Source organism: Bombus pyrosoma, linkage group LG14 (assembly GCF_014825855.1).
Source record: "Bombus pyrosoma isolate SC7728 linkage group LG14, ASM1482585v1, whole genome shotgun sequence".
Lineage (NCBI taxonomy): Eukaryota > Metazoa > Arthropoda > Insecta > Hymenoptera > Apidae > Bombus > Bombus pyrosoma.
In genome coordinates, this window is record NC_057783.1 from 8,976,660 (window position 1) to 8,993,468 (window position 16,809).

The window sequence follows — 16,809 nt, forward strand, 5'->3', positions numbered from 1 at the left end:
TTATAAAAATCAAAAATATAAAAGTTTCTAGTAATATACATAAACTATATTCTTTAGACATCCTTTTTACAATTGAAATTGTTTATTGATCTAACGAAGCTCGAATTTTAAATGAACTGTACACGTTTTTATTTTAATTATGTATAGATTCGTAACAATGTATAATATACAGATAAGAAATAAAATGATATAAAATTCACTTCAATATGATTACGAAAACAGAATATCTTTTAGAATAAAAAAAGGGTAATATATTAGTATATTTAATGTATCGTACATCGAAATTTCAATATTTCTCGGATGCTATAATAGTCATCGATATTAAATATTAACTTCTCGTTTTTCCTACTATTTAATTGTAACCTATGATACTTTGCAAAGTCATTTCTTTAAAACATTCGCACAAAACAATATCTGCAAATAATATAACCGTAATCGTGTAAACCAGGCACGCAAAAAAATTCGATTGAAAGCAGTATTCCTCTATCGTTAAAAAATAAATTACTTTCTATAGGAACACAACAATCCTAAATCTATACATATTTGCTAGAAATAATATGTACTATGGCTATTAAATATAAATAGCAGCGGTATTTTATTATTTCATGTAGTATGCTTTCATTATGCTTGTTGTTATTTAAGTACTGAATTCGTAAAATTAAATGAATTATTTTGATTTTTGTTTGTACATATCACGCCGAATTATCGAATTTTCTAGCATATATGAAATTATCAATAATTTTTATCCATAAAGATGAATCTTATCTTCGCAGAAGAATGCATTCCAACAAGTTAAATTGCGTCAAATCAAATTCGAATTAAGATAAGATATTGCACGGTACTCTTCTGTGTATAATGTACAGTATTTATAATTCGAAAATTAAGTATATCATATCGCATAAATCTGAAACAGTTATCTTGCAACACGTTCACTTCTAAAATATAAAATACCGTTATCGTTTCGTATTATACAAAAATATAAATACTTTGATATCAAGTTATCGAATTACGAAAACAATTATACACATTTCAAAACTACACTGTTTAGAATACTAATTTCAATTATCTCGCAGGGCTGCAAGATCGCCAGTAACATTGTTTAATTTTAAATAGACGATTTCAAATACTTTTCAAGTGTCAAACAGTATACAGCTATTCGAACAAATTTATACTCTAAATCATAACGTTATTTTTATAATTTACAGTTTTGGATAGAGTTTTTAGTGCATTTTTCAGAATAGATTTCTAATAAGATAAAGATCTCGATTTTCAGGAAATACATGTTTCATAACTTAGCTACTATTACCTTTGTATCTCTTCCCTGACATATTTAAAATAAAAATTCTTTAAAACGGTGAATTCATTCCAAGTTTTGTACCAAATTCAAGTCGTGCCCTCTTTTGATATCTCACGTTTACCCTAAAAATTTTCGACGTTAGAAAGTTACTAAATGTTTTTCCTAATGCCTAGACATTTCTATACTTACTTAATCTCTTGCCACTTGATCAATTCGTTAATTGCAAAAATTAATGGCAATGAAACTAAAAAAAAGAGAGGAAGATGTAGAGGAAAATCTTCGATATTTTGTCCTTCGTCTTTCCAAAATTTGCAGAACACAGTTCCTGAGAATACTGCTTGTGCGCATAATCTACAAAAACGTAATTCGAATAGGATATTTTTTTATGGAAGATGAAGTTTCGCGTATGTCTTAGTAATCGTAAATCTTATACTCACGCTATAAATGCACTGAAGAACCATACATAATTGTTGAATGGCTGTTTCTTCCAAATGGAATATTCTCTATGTACAAAGCCTACGGATATTGTTACTGTACAAAAAGAAATATTCAGTGTTCAAATAGAATTTAACTCAGTAGTTCGTTTCGAAATATTTGTAAATAATCAAATTTACCTAAATGTAAAACTAACAAGGACAAGGCGAAATGTTGTATCACTAAAATAATATTTGGTTTATCCCCCCAACCACCCCATGAAACTTTTCCCTGCGCATCGGGATACACATACAGGCACTTGGAGTCTGCTGTGTAAATAGGACACAAGGTCAAGAACGAAATACATTGCGATAGTACTATCGTTATGATTGTTGGTAAAAATTTGCTGCCGTAACACCACAGAACGAACAATGCAACCTGAAAAGTCAAGAATTTACCTATCTATTAGATATTAAAAAATTTATATAGTATACATAAGGTATTTGCGAACACTTTGAATTTAGTAGAGAAATGTAAAACTAGCGACGCATTTCTTACCTCGCCATTTACAGTGCACTGATTTTTCCCAGTTGCACGTTGCATTATGGTAGGATCCATAGGCGTTGCGATCATGGATATAGATAACATTGGAATGATTAAGCAACACAACCATAAGACTTGATCGACCGAAAATAGAGGTGGTAGCAACAAGAAACCAGACAGAGCTTGAGTGAAGGAGAGAGTAACTGTACAACAGAGCCAGAATTGCACGCAATTCCAAAGGCACGTCATATAATGTCGAGCCTAAATATGCAATAAATAATATCCAGTAATTATGATGACAATAATAAGAACTGAATTAGAACTGAAAATGCAACTGAAATGATCCTGGATTACAAATATTTAATTAATCGTACTACGATCTTTAAATTTTTATATCCTAATTTCCGTCTTACTTCAACTATCAGAAAACACTTTTGGATAGAAAATGATTCAAAAGAAGTAATAGGGTTAATAATTAGATATTTTGAGGAACCCATTATTTACCTCCATAATTAAATGGAATATCGCAATTGGATCTTCTCGTTTAACGCTTAACGAACAGGCAATAGAATTCAGTGCTCTACTCAAATCGACTGGAGATGGACCTTGGTCTTCTTTAGTTGGTGTCAATGCCGGAACTCTTTGGCAAACTTGTGGATAAAGTGGTTCCACTGCCACTCTAAAACCACAGATATTTTCCATCATTATTTTATGCTTGAACGTTGCATGAAACAGTTGAATGTACGAATGTATGAATAATATTTGCTATTTTCGTTCATGTCGATTAAATTTTATATCACCTTATTTTAAACAAAATTCAATTTTTATAAACATGACGTTTATTGCCGACGTTCCTCGACGTACATCGACGATTTTAAAGAAAGCAGAAAATTCTATATGTCAGGATGAGAATTTTGTATATCTGCAATCACGTAAAGTGCGTCCTATGGTATACTCTAAACCTTATAAGAAACCAACCTTGAAAATTGAGTCAGAGACCACATATGGTTTGTCATATATGAAATACAATTGTATTTCTAAACCAAGATTTCATTACGGGCTACACGAAAAGATAGTGCCTAGTAAAACTGGAAAATTCGACTTCGACACGGTGAATAAACTTTCGTACCAAGCTGCAACTAGAAAATTGCGTAGAGCTTTCGTTCCAACATCATGTTTATCTATCAGTGGTTCTCACGACATGACGACTACTTTCAAGCAATCTTACTTAGATCCTGGATACGTGAAAACAATGTCTTATAAACCGTACCAAGGAAAAGCTCAGCATCCAATACCAGTGGATTATAACACAGTAACGAAGGAATCTTATCAAGATTTTGGTATTCCTATAGTTGGAAGACCACGAAAGAGGAAATTCTGGCAAACTAAATTCAAAACAGACTATCACACTACAAATCAATTGTCGTATCAATACGTAGAGCCATCTTCGAAAAGGGTTCATGTATGCTATCGACCAGTGATATCTGCTCAAATCGAGAAAGACACTGTTTATAGTACGAGTTATCAAGTTCGTGGTCGTTGCGTAGCTAAAGATGATGTAGTTTGTGAATGACATTGTATACGTGTAATATATCTAATTTTGTGGAAAATCGTTCGTTAATTATTAAAGTAATAATAATATTTACCCTGCATCCGCTTGCATAAAGATGGGCATGTTCTCTGCATTGGCGGAAGAGCCAAGTACGCAAACAACTTCTCCGTAATCTTGCATAATGTGCAACATTTCCCTTGTAACAGTAGTGTTGCAATCAGTAAACAGAGATACCAAAAGGGGAACATTATCTATTAATTCTATATGCGGTCTAATTTTATCGATGCCTCGAGGTAGTTTTGCCTGAAGAATATGTGAAGTATAAAAATACATCCAGAGTAAGATTTTATCACAGAAACTTACCCTATTTGATAAATCAAAATTTACGGGAGCGCTCTGCTCCGTGCTGTCTGTAAGACAACTCAAAGATCGCCATGCTTCTTGTCCGGAACCTAAATCTACGCTTTGTACGAGTACACTGTCTTCGCTTCGCACTGTATCCTGTTCCCTATTGAGAATCGATTACTCGCTAAATATTTTGTATATTTATTTTTTTTTTATAAATTCAAATCATTAACAGATGACTTGATCATCTACGAGTATATAAAATCAAAGTATGAGTACAATGGTAATAAAAGTACCAAACGTGAGAAATATCATATATCAAAAGGAGTCTAGACTATACAAAAAGTGTCGGAGAGAACGAAAAATAATTACGAAAAGTGTGACGATCCCGTTCTCGTAATCCTTCGTACTAGGTGACTTAGACTGCCATGCAAAATCAGAATAATATCATAGCTATAATATTATAACTCGAAATAATCATAAAGACTGGTAATCTCAAAGAAACGTTTCAAGTTTGGATGGAGACGAACCTATGGCTCATAGCGCTTTTGACTTGAGATGTTCCTGTATCGTTCCATTCCGTGGTCTCATCGTCGAATTTTACCGTAGAGAAATCGGTGTTTATAGCGCTCGGTGCGGACATACTCATCGCACGACTATTATCCAGATTAGTGCTACAATGTAAAATAAATCATACTACGTAAAAGCGATTTTCTCGTGTATCGTTCATGCAGGATAAAATTCTTAGAATACAAACACATCGATGCAGCATATTTATGCAGCAGAAATGTTTGAATGCATGCTTTTAATGTTCAAGTATTCAGCGATATTTTAATCGACTATCGTATTCATGAAGCGAAAGCACATTTTTTAATCGAAAATTGATACGTGTATATAATAAGATATAACGATGAATGTATCATTTCTTTAGTGTATTATGTGTGATAAGAGGGTAAATATGTAACATACCGAGGAGAGACACGATTAAGCAAGTGGCTGGCCTCATCCATGCAGGAGTAATTATGTTGATGAGATTGGGCCGAGGGAGTGGGTGAGGACATGGCTGCTGCCTGGCTCACCCACCAACCCACTGGACTCTCGGACCTAATATTGGCGTGTTAGTTACATACATTTATTTGTGTATATCATGTATGTCACGTAAATTACGAGATATTAACACATGTGCATTAGAATAACTGTAGAAAGTGTATAAGAATCGATGTAGTTAAAAAGTTGTATCCGCTAATAAAAAGCCATTAAAAACTATGGAACGTAGTTGACCAGTAACTACCAGCGCAAATACAATCAATTTAACTTAATACTCTAATCATTAACATAAATAGGATACATGGAAAATATCGGTAAGAGACAGTACTTAAACGTAAAAGTTGGCTAGAGTACTTGACAAGACGTGAAATCAAACGGGACAAGAAAATTATATAATTGCATTCGAAGAACGTTTAACTCTATATAAAAACCGATAAGAAAGAAAAATTATTAATAAAGGGCGTAAAGAATAAACATGCAAATTAGTAACAGTAATGAAAGAAAGAGGTATAGACAAACATATACGATGGGGGCATGTGCGGATATCTCTCCAGCCTTTGCTGTCTCCTGTAACGTACATGCATATTTTACATTCACATCCACAGTTATGACGAATAGCTAGTTAAACAAATTTATTATATCAGTTGCCACGATTTATTTTAGACTTAACAACAAGATTAGAGAAGAGAAAAAACACTAAGAGACGACATATATCTATATATGTATATAATATATATATATATTATATACATATATTATATATACATATATATATTCAGATTAATCGACGAAGAAAAAGAAATGTAACACGAAAAACATACAATTAGTGTAATACTTTGTGTCGAACATGTTTTTGTACACAGACTTTACACGTAAAAGTAGAGAACATATTTATACTTTCCAACGTGAGGACATGCCCCAAACTTTTTAGATTAATCCAAAAGCAAAAGAAAGCAAAGCAAAGTAGTTTATAGAGATAATGATATATGACAGAATAATGAGGTACGGTACCTAGCTCTTTCACTGAGCAACGATATGTGGCAATTCCATCCGCTTTCCAGCCCCATTTTCTCCGAGAACACGCGCGATCTTAATTCGTTTTCTTTGCTGAAGTGAACGAATCGAATGCATGCCCTGTCGAGTTGCTCGATTAATTGTACCTGTTAAATATTTTATGTAATTTCTTTTGTTACTTCATCTTATGTGCATCAATTTACTGAAATATCTTACCATATCGATTTGGGCTTGGTACTGCATAGTCACCATCCCAATAAAGACTTGATTGCATTGAATTTCAAAGCAACTATCAATGTCGCTAACGTTATCATCTTTGTTTTCACTACATAGCAAAGAATCTATAAAAATTCGCATGAGAATAGATTAATTAAATAGATTAATGAGAAATATATACAATGATCATAATTACCGGTTGAATGAAATTGTCCAAGTATTCCTTTTACTCTGGGATCGAGAACGTTTCGAAAGTCCCAAGGTAGTGGAGTAGGACTTCTGTGAGGTGCATATAAATGTTTGCTATCCGCGGGAAGTTCTAAGTATATCTTAGTCATTCTATCGCAAATACCACGTGTTAGTGGTCTGTACGCAAATGCAGTGCAATATGACGTTAAGCTCGTTCTTTGATAAAAATCTTGCACCTTTTTTCTGAAATGCACATGTTCGATAAATATATTAAAAAATAAAAAAAGCATTAGATGTCTTAAAGACTAATATTTCCATGTACCTATCCGATGCTGAAAGTGGACATAGATCATGACCATCCCAAAATTCAATACAGGAATCCAAAATTATGTCCGCTGTACCCTGTGTAAGCAGTTGCAAACCACCGCCACTCCTTTCTCTAACTACCACGGCGACCATGTGTGGAAACGGAAACTTCAATTTTGTTGCGATACTTAAAGATCGTGCAAACTTTATATCTCGTCGAACCATTTCTGGTTGCTACAACAGGCAGAATTGTAATTTTCCCATTTAGAGATATGCAAACAGAAGGGTTCGATCAATGCTTACGACGTGTCTAAACGTAGACAATTGTTGCTCCAATTGGAATATGTTTTGTGCCTGGTCTTGGAAACCTATCTGCTTCGCTAATTCACATAAACACCTATACGAATCGTATACGTAAATTTGAATAAATGGAAATTTACATCGACGAATGAAAAGGGAAATAGAACAAAAATGTGAGTTTGCTCCATGACTAGCATTCCTATGAATATATGTATGCTCGGAGATACATTCACCCATATAAACGGATTAACTACAAATACGGAGGATACGTAAAATAACTATGGTTGGACTGACCACATATGTCCAAGGCTCCCTGATTCGTCGACTAAATACACTTGTCTTGAACTTTGCATTGTATCTTTTGCTTGATACCCACTCTTATCTTCTATACTGTGATCCTGGTAGCTGACAAATGTGTATGATCAACGTTACTAGTAATTGGACATGTTACCATTTGCATTGGACTGTTCTTGGGATTATGCATATGATAAAACTGGATGTAATTAGCTTGACATTTGGAAGAATTAGTTCGACTAATGCACACAAACGAGGGGAAGAAATACAGTGCGATAAAAGACATAAACGAAAACGTGATTCTAGCGACATGGATACGTACCGTCTGTTTGTAACCGGTACAAGATCCTCATTATACAGAGCTTCACACGTGACATGGCAACAAAACTGCATGTAATGCTCTTGGGTGTCCATATTACACGTATTGAGGAGGATGGCTAAACCTAGGGGTTTTAATGAGTTCAAGTGTTGCCTCCAGGAATGGTCGTCAAACTGTAGACGAAACGGCAAAGCGTGATCGTGAGTCAGGTCCAAAACTTCGGCTGCTGAGTGAGACAAATCTGAAAATTTGTTCATTTTTTAATAGATATTTTATAAGACATACTTTCCGCATTTATTTATTACCATGTGTTATATATGACGTCTTATTTGAATCTTGTTTGGAGTCTTCAGCTTGTGTTTGACACTGAGGTTCTGAGGTTCTATCTACACTGCCAGTACTGCAAAATAATCTACATATCACATTTATGATCTTAAGAATTCGAATGTTCTTAAGTATATTTACCTTGAAGACGGGGATAAAGTATTAGCATTTCGTAAAAAAAATACTTTCTCTGCAGTTGGATTAGGCCACGAAAGAATCCCTTTTTTATCTACGCAACACAGTGCCTGGAAATTGGTTTGCTTTCATTCATTCTTTCACATTATTTAAAAATTAAATTGTCGTGTATTTAAAGTACCGTGACTGATCCTAAGACGTGTAGAATACTGGCGGATCTCGACATCATATGTTCTTTACCAACTAAAATATTGAAAAAGTATTCTTTTAATTCCAACCAATTGTAAACTACTTCCTGGTTGCTAGGCCCAGAAATATCTGCGTCTTCGAAAGGATCCACAAACTAAAACCAATGTATTTTAGAAAATATTGTACAAATAATTTGATCAATAGTCGACGGAAAATTTCTTTTATGTTAAAAATGTATTAACCTGAAGTTTCTTCGAAGATTGATAAAGCTTAAACAGAGCTTTGAAACGAGCCATTCCGAAACAATTTAAAAAGATCCAGCAAGTTGGAAATACTAACGGAAGTAAAGGGATACTAACAGCAATCGGTTGTAGCAAGAACATTTCGTTCCAGTAACCGACACCGAAATATTCTGTCGCGTATAAGTATCGAAACAAATTGACAAGTAATACGATGATCAGAAGAACTGGATAAGCCAGTTGTTCGATGCAACAAATCATTAAAAGATGCCGTTTGCGATTGTGATATGTAACCGGCCTATCAAGAGCTTGGTCAAGAGCCATTCTAAGATTCATCAAATAGGGTGTCTCTTGCAGTTTATAGACTTTATTTTTCAATGGCGTTCGAGCTTGTGGCGTTGAAAAAATTTCATTTGCGCTGTGGACCTGCGGACTATATACTTCTCTTGCGTGTAACATCGGCGCGTCTGCATCCTGAAATGATTTCTCATTATTATCTTTTACTTTATATGATAAATTGTATTACGCTCTAAAATGTCGAACTTACATCATAAGGAATACAGTATCCAGGTGATTGTTGTCCAGGTTTTATAACAATTATATCACCAGCAACTAATAATGCCCAAGGCAAATTAACTATACGACCATCGCGATAAGTCCACTGCAAAGTTAGACAGGGGGACAATGGACTGCATAAATGTGGATAATTTTCGGGATTCCATTGAGAATTATTCTTTGCCACTGAAATATGGAAAATAATATTGCAGAAAAATTTTAAATATAATAAAGTAATAATATTTGAATAAGTACCTTCCAATTGGTCAAGAAGAACTCGTACTCTATAAGGAATTTCTTCATGTCGTAATTTATTATCGGATACGACTAAAATAAAATTTAATACTACCAAACAACAAACGGTCAGTCCTTCATAAGGCAGTGTAGGGTGCCTATAACAATAAAAAATTGTATGCATTATATTTCTTTATATATCAAAGGAAGCAGTATTCAACATTCGATACAAAATATAGTTACAAGCTACTTTCAACAGCAAGCATTAACTAACTGTACAATAGGACATTATGTTTGATACATAAATAAAAGTTAAGTTAATTCATACCATGTATCGTTGGTTGTGAAGAATGCAATAACAAGGATAATGGCATTGATCAAAAGTGCAATTGCTGAAGTCCAACAAAGAGTTGTGTACTGACTACGATGATGTAAAGTGTCCTTTAGCCAAGCTTTATATTTTCTGCACATAATATATACAGTATACAAAGTATAAAATATGGAATTCATTCTTCAACATAAATAGCAAATAAGTAATAAAATTACTTATTTCTCCTATATTCTTCCTCATACTCTTGTAATACTCTCCTAATATCGCGTTGTAATGTTTCAAGAGCAATTTTTGTACTTAGCCCTAATGGTTCTGTGGACTTATTCTTAACATTTTCACTTGGTTTAGAAGTGTTGTCCTTTGCTCGATCACCATCCATTTTCTATATAATCAAATCATTAAATTGTTGTATGCCTTAATATCTGGTATGCATTGAAATTTACATATACAGATTCCATAAATTATAACACATATATAACACAAATATGCATACAAAAATCTATTGTGGTAGCACTTTCATCTATGAAAAGATAATATAGGCTAGAGGAAGGATAATTATGTTGATACATACTACCAAGTTTTATTTATAAGAAATAAGAACTGATAACTATTTAACAAACTAATTATAAATATATCATTTTGAGATGTACATATATTTTAAAAAGTAAATATAACATGCAGAGTAAACAAAAGAGAAAAATACAGACAAACAAGATTTCTAATAGTCTATGATCCATTTCAACAACATTGTTTTAATCTTGCTATAATTTTTAGATCATGCATTTGAATCTCGAAATTTAATAATACTCTGAAGCAACACCAATCTGTCTATATTTTAATCCACACCATGAAAAAATGAATAACCAAAGACATAAGTCGACAACAAATTTAAGCAACACTTTGAATTTTTATTATGGCATATGTGGGTAGAGGAAATCGAAATAAATAAGGAAAGAACGATGCAAATATGATTTATTAATACAGCCAGTTTCGAGGGATAGAAGCAAATCAAAACAAACGGAGTGAGGTTAAAATGCATTAACACTTGCATAAATCGATTAATATTAACGAACGATATTGTACTATTTAGGTTTTATAATCTGTTGCTTTAAAATTTGGCTGTAAATCAGTAAACTAAAGGTAATGGAAAAAGGCATAATTTTGAATGACCTAAATCAGAACGAAGACTGCATATTCAGATCGGTCAGAACACAAACACATAGCCGAGCACATGACGCAATGCTGACGATGGTGATGTGCATGTAGTTCTGCTGTTTTCAAATAAAATTTTGTGAGTGATTTAATAAAAGTTGAAATTAATACATCTCAAATTTTCATGCATCGCAATGCATGGGTATAGTACACAAGTAATTTTGGAGTGTATGCACTCATTCTCATAGTGTTTGTTAAATTGTAATATAACATAACCTCACAACAATGGATTTACTGTATACTGTAAACAGAAAAGTCTCACCAAAACCGTTTTTAAATCAAGAAAGGTATGTTATTATTATAATTTTTTAAAATTTTCATAGATATTAAATATTTCATTAAAAGTAACTTTTCACTGATATAATATATTTTGATTTTACTATCATTTGTTATTCATACTAATATATTAGAAACAAATAAAGTATTAAAAGATAACATGTATTTCATTTACCACAATATGTATATCTATTAATAGTTTGATATAATTGGTATACTTATTTTTATAAATCTTATTCATATATTATAATTAAGTTTGACTCCGAGAATATACTTTTTAAAACATAATTCTTTAATGTTTATGCAGTAATCAAATTTTTAGCCTGTATGAGGGACAATCTTTATGCTCGTTATCTAGTCGTAACATAGCTGCTTTTACTACAACTACAGAATTAGATGATAACAGTGGAAAGACATGGGGATCTCATGTTTATGTTTGCGACTTAAATATGCCTTGGCATACTCACAAGTATGAAACAGTAATTTATTATCTGCCCCAAAAATTTTACAAAATTAACCAATATTATACTATATATCACTTTAGGGTATTATCAAACAAAAGTATTATTACTGCATTGGAATGGGATTTACCAGGTGATAAATTAGTTGTTTGTGATTCTACTGGACATGTCCAATTATGGATGTTTAAAGATCATGTTCTTAATGATTGGGTATTAATTGGTTCCACCTGTTTTGTTGGTGAACATATATTAGGCGCAGCTTGGTTTCATAATGGGAAAAAGGTATTTATAATGTTAAAGAGTTACTTCAAGGAGTCATTGGTACCATTATTTTATAGAGGAAATGTATTATTTCAGACAGGACTTGTGACAGAAAAAAAGGATAGTATTCATTATAGTGAAAAATTTAATCATTTACCCTTTGTTCCTTCTGTAAGACAGTTTGGTGGTAGAGCAGCAGAAGGTGTATTAGTAGTTTCAACCACTGGCATGGTTGGTGCTGTTATGATCACAAAAGACTTTCAGAATCCTATTTGTTCCTCTACTGAAAGTTTAGGCAGCACAAGGCACAGAATAACAGCAGTTGATTTATGTTATGGGAAAAGTACATATATAATCATGTCTTAATTAATATTAAGATACTTCAATAACAACTAATAGATCAATATACAATATTATAAACTTTTAGATGGCCATATTCTGGTAGCCATAAGTAGCGGAAATATTTGTTTGCCAATTAGGTGTTATAGAGTACTAGTACGTAAAAATGATGATAAGTGTACCATTACATCACAAGCACTGCCTAGTTTTTTCCTACAGGATGGTGCACCAAAGGACAATACATGTAAAGTGGAAAAATTTATAATTAATACTTATAACTGATCATGCATTGTCAGATTTTAAAATACAAAAATTTTCTTTTTCTTAGATACAAGTGTAACACATTTAAAGTTTGTAGTTCGAGAAGATGCAGATTCTTTAGTTATTGCTGTTAATAGCGATAATGGTGGTATAGTCGAAGTATGGGAATTAAGGGAAAAATCGCAACCTGTTCATAAGTTGTTTCAGCCCAAAACATTAGAACCATTTAAAACTGTAGTGGTATGTATTCAAATTGGAAGGATTATGTACATAAAATTTGTTCGATTTTGGCTTAATCGTATGTTTTTGACACAAATTTATAGGTATGGCAGCATCAATCGCAATATCGTTGTCAGTCACCAATAACAGCGATAGCGACTACAAAATTATCTATAGTCACCACTTTACCTCCCCCAAGTTACGTTGTAGTAGCTTTAGCAGATTCTTCAATACATTGTTTAAGTCGTGATTGCTTAAAAGAAGTAGCTTATTCTTCTCTGAATATGGCATGGCGGTCTGAAGAGCCAAATAATAAGTACTTTAGAAATTCGGTTTCAATAACGAATATAGATCTATCTTGGCTAGGTTGTGTACTTTTAGCATGTGATACACGTGGAAATTTGTATGCATATAAATTGCTACCTGATGGAGGTAATTCAGTTTACAATAAATTTATATAAGAAACAGTGTCCTCAAAAAATATAGTATACTGCATTACTGATTCCTTTTACAGGACCATCATTGACATTAAGCTATGCTTGTACATTATTAGAATATTGTTTAGTAACAGGATTAGATTGGTTGGATATACTGTTGTGTTTGAGGTCTTCAATGATCGAGCCATTGTGTGAAAGATTAGATGTTTCTTTTAATAGACAATTACAGCCAATACAACAGTATCATTATATCCAATTTCTTTGCATCAAAATATCATTGTACAGGTTTCGTATTACTTTTATATTTAAAAATTGTTCTTATGAAAGTCTGTGGATCTGCTTCGTGTAGTTTTCGTGTAGTTTTCGCGCAGGATCACCGCTAAAAATGTATTTTCAGAATGCTAGTATCTGGACAAAGTAAAGCGGCAGATTTGTCGTCGTTGCTTATGATACATTCAGTAGCAACAGCATTTAAGTCGTTATTACGTCCATCAGATTTAATTTCTCATGATAAGGGACCAGCAGAGAGTTTAGCAGCAGTAATTAATGATGCTATTACTGATGTAGATAAGGTAAAAATGAAACATATTTTTCCTACATTTATATCCTGGTGGATAATTAATACGTAATTGCATGTAATAGTTGTAGTAGATAATTAATATGTTATTGCTAGGTACTTTTACACCTCGATCCCAAAGAATTTACCGTAGAACCAAGTACACTTCAGTCGTTGCAGCAATTAATTCAATGGGTCGCGGATCTAGCTCTGAATCTTTTAGCTCGTCTTCCGGAGCAGCGATTGCAAATGAAATCTGGCGGTGTGAGTATTATAAATAAATTTCGAAAAATATAATTATTCCTTTATTTAAACTAGCATAATCGTACTCATTTTTTCTTTTTCGTAATATCGACGTAGTATGAACTCCTGAAGGACCACAAGGCCTTAAATACATTGAGAGAACTGCTCGTAATTATACGTATATGGGGTTTATTACGTCCTTCGTGTCTTCCAGTATTTCTTCGTAGTGCCGATAATCTTGATGTATTGGCCTTGTTATTCCGTTTATTATCAAAATTGGTTCAGCCGAACGGAGATGGGCAGACACAGCAGGTAGACGATGGTTTAATTGGTAAGCTCGTTCATCATTGTTATGTAATATTATAAATAGTATAAATGTATCTATACTTATTTATATGAATAACATGTAGTGAAATGATTGATAATTCGTGTATAACATTTATAGTTAGCCGTTGAAACTTTATCGTAATATGTTGGTTAGTAGGAAGTAAGATAAGACACCACTTCCTCATGCGTTTGAAAGGAATTACAGATTTTTTCATTCAGTAGCGGTAAATGCATGCTAATGAGTATACATGAAATGCAAAAATATAAGAAATATATAGTGTGATAGTGTTATAATTTTTCGATTTTCTTTTTGTACACTTTAAAATGAGTGAGAAACTTGCGGTAAAACATACAAATTCGGTAGCTTTAAAAAAGCACAAGCTATTGTTAAACAGGAGTGAATCGAGAAGTTGTTGCCCATATTCGAGACCGCATAGATTAGCCATATTTTGTATAATAACATGCTGTATATTTGTACTTTATTGGATCATATTGTCTCCTCTTTTAATCAGTGCTCATCATTCAGGCAAGGCTAAAAATTGGCCCAATGGGTGGTTCATTTTGAATTGGATTATCGCATTTCTAATTTGGCTTTTCATTATGTTATGCTTGTTTTTAATTTGGAAATGTTTCGAAATTAAACATCATGATGACAATGTTAAACTGCAATCCTATGGTACAAATGATTCTTTGAAATCGGAGACTTTGATTAATACGAAACTCGATCATTCACAAAATGTAAAACTGAAAGATACAAAACAAGATGGACCTCCGAACGATTCAATTTCTGATAAAGATAAAATTGCCTGTGATAAATCAAATATGGATATTTCGGATAAATCTTGGCATAACAAAGTTAAAAAGCATAAAGATCTTCCCCCTCTTGTGATTCATCGTCGTAATTCAGGTAATGAGATCGGACGTATTGGAACTATTAATATGGAGAAAAATGTTAATAAAGATGAAGATATACCCAAGTCAGGAAATGATACTTTAAAAAACCAAAGAGAATCAATGAAAGATTACTTAAAATTGGTAGCAGTTACGCCGCAAGATGAATTGGACACAAAGAGTCCAAAAGGATCTCTTTCTCCAAGAGAATTATTTTTTATCGACCTCATAAGAGAAGCTGAGAAAGCTGAACAAAACAGAACAAGTAATCCTCAAGGAACGGAAGGGAACCAATTTTTCCCAAGTGATTTTTCGCTGGCTAGAAAAGATGTTAACGAAGATAAGAGAGAAAAGCAAAAACCAACTGATACTCCAATAAATAAACAGCAAGAAGTAACGTATTTTATCGCGGATGTAAAAAGTCCGAAAAGGGAAAAAAATGAAGTATATTTAGAAATCGAGCCCGATCAAGAGTCAGCCAAAAAGTGGTGTGTGTGTTTAAATAACGAAAAACCAATACTTGTATTACAAGCTGATTCCAAGGACGATTCCAAAAATTAAGTTGTTTTATCCGAAATATAATTAGATATTCCGTAGTTTAACAAAGTATCTAAATCATTCATTTTACTACTAGTTATACATTTCTGCGCTATATTATATACATAGAATAGTACATAATGATAGTAGGATAGTCAAGGAGGCATAAGAAAATACTTCATAGTAATCTTTCTAAAGAGGGCAATAAAATGATAAATGTAATAAAGTATGTGCTATGACAATGACTTTCTTCCAGATGATTGTTGCTTGCTACCTAATCAGATTATGATACCACAATTACATCAGGGCAATAGTATAACAGCTATAGCTACACCTGTACTATTTTATCAAAACTTTCCTTTACAGGTAAATAGAGCAGAATATTCTCTTGTCGATTCAATAAATGATTTGTAATTATCTTTAATTTTATTTTAATCATAGTTAGAATATGGCATAGAACCTGAACAATTGCTATTTGTACCTGAACTCAATCCAGTTGAAGGTTGTATGCATAGTGGTCAGATTGTAGATGGTATTAGGCATTTGTATCTTGGGAAGCAACCACTTCTCGTGAAACAATGTACAAGGTATTAGATATAAGTGCATTGACGAAATAATGACAAAAAAGTGACGAATAAAGTAAGTTGTTGTAAATTAAAATTCCAGGTGTGTTGGAAAAGCACAAGTTCAAAATATGACAAGGACAGCTGCAATTAGAGCGTGGGATCAAAGATGGGCACGAGCTTGTCGTTGCGGTGGCATTTGGCGAATTCATAAAACTTGTCCCTAAATAAGTAATTTACTGAAATTTATATTACAACTACTTACGATTTTATACATTGTAAGACAAATCACATTAAACATTTTTATTCAAGATACGATATATTTTATTTAATATTTTTGTAAATAATATTCTTATTTACATAGAAAGGGCAATTAGGTAGAA

At 32.8% G+C, this 16,809-nt stretch overlaps 4 protein-coding genes across 15 annotated transcripts; 3 read left to right on the top strand and 1 right to left on the bottom strand.

Annotated features, from left to right (window-relative positions):
- Nucleotides 1–51: 51 nt before the first annotated feature.
- Nucleotides 52–11,090, bottom strand: LOC122575023 (transmembrane protein 94). 10 transcript variants are annotated; one of them, XM_043743346.1, is made up of 27 exons: nt 10,927–11,060; nt 10,059–10,225; nt 9,841–9,975; nt 9,534–9,670; nt 9,271–9,464; nt 8,727–9,197; nt 8,477–8,638; nt 8,302–8,405; nt 8,142–8,248; nt 7,840–8,077; nt 7,518–7,628; nt 7,227–7,320; nt 6,940–7,157; nt 6,625–6,860; nt 6,429–6,553; nt 6,210–6,358; nt 5,718–5,765; nt 5,121–5,255; nt 4,682–4,825; nt 4,170–4,314; nt 3,901–4,109; nt 2,759–2,933; nt 2,270–2,515; nt 1,912–2,149; nt 1,735–1,828; nt 1,487–1,648; nt 52–1,419 (listed from the first exon to the last, which is right to left on the bottom strand). In XM_043743346.1, the coding sequence occupies exons 2-27, from the start codon at nt 10,220–10,222 to the stop codon at nt 1,347–1,349; spliced, it is 4,314 nt and encodes a 1,437-aa protein (XP_043599281.1). In that variant the 5' UTR covers nt 10,223–10,225; nt 10,927–11,060; the 3' UTR covers nt 52–1,346. The 10 variants fall into 10 exon arrangements, 9 of the variants coding, with proteins under 9 accessions (XP_043599281.1, XP_043599282.1, XP_043599278.1 ...); XM_043743347.1 differs by having other exon boundaries at nt 10,893–11,015; XM_043743343.1 differs by lacking the exon at nt 10,927–11,060 and adding an exon at nt 10,551–10,670.
- Nucleotides 2,947–3,892, top strand: LOC122575033. The gene has a single exon (XM_043743375.1). The coding sequence runs from the start codon at nt 2,994–2,996 to the stop codon at nt 3,825–3,827; it is 834 nt and encodes a 277-aa protein (XP_043599310.1). The 5' UTR covers nt 2,947–2,993; the 3' UTR covers nt 3,828–3,892.
- A 110-nt stretch (nt 11,091–11,200) lies between the features above and the next one.
- Nucleotides 11,201–16,739, top strand: LOC122575025 (mediator of RNA polymerase II transcription subunit 16). 3 transcript variants are annotated; one of them, XM_043743353.1, is made up of 14 exons: nt 11,201–11,342; nt 11,639–11,800; nt 11,876–12,074; nt 12,150–12,396; nt 12,481–12,636; nt 12,721–12,893; nt 12,977–13,304; nt 13,387–13,594; nt 13,707–13,881; nt 13,983–14,129; nt 14,226–14,439; nt 16,120–16,229; nt 16,305–16,450; nt 16,530–16,739. In XM_043743353.1, exons 1-14 carry the CDS (start codon nt 11,281–11,283, stop codon nt 16,651–16,653), a joined length of 2,451 nt encoding a protein of 816 aa, XP_043599288.1. In that variant the 5' UTR covers nt 11,201–11,280; the 3' UTR covers nt 16,654–16,739. The 3 variants fall into 3 exon arrangements, with proteins under 3 accessions (XP_043599288.1, XP_043599289.1, XP_043599290.1); XM_043743354.1 differs by having other exon boundaries at nt 11,654–11,800; XM_043743355.1 differs by lacking the exons at nt 11,201–11,342; nt 11,639–11,800 and having other exon boundaries at nt 11,936–12,074; nt 12,131–12,396.
- Nucleotides 14,476–16,088, top strand: LOC122575030 (caveolae-associated protein 4-like). Its single transcript, XM_043743373.1, has one exon. The coding sequence runs from the start codon at nt 14,760–14,762 to the stop codon at nt 15,885–15,887; it is 1,128 nt and encodes a 375-aa protein (XP_043599308.1). The 5' UTR covers nt 14,476–14,759; the 3' UTR covers nt 15,888–16,088.
- Nucleotides 16,740–16,809: the final 70 nt, after the last annotated feature.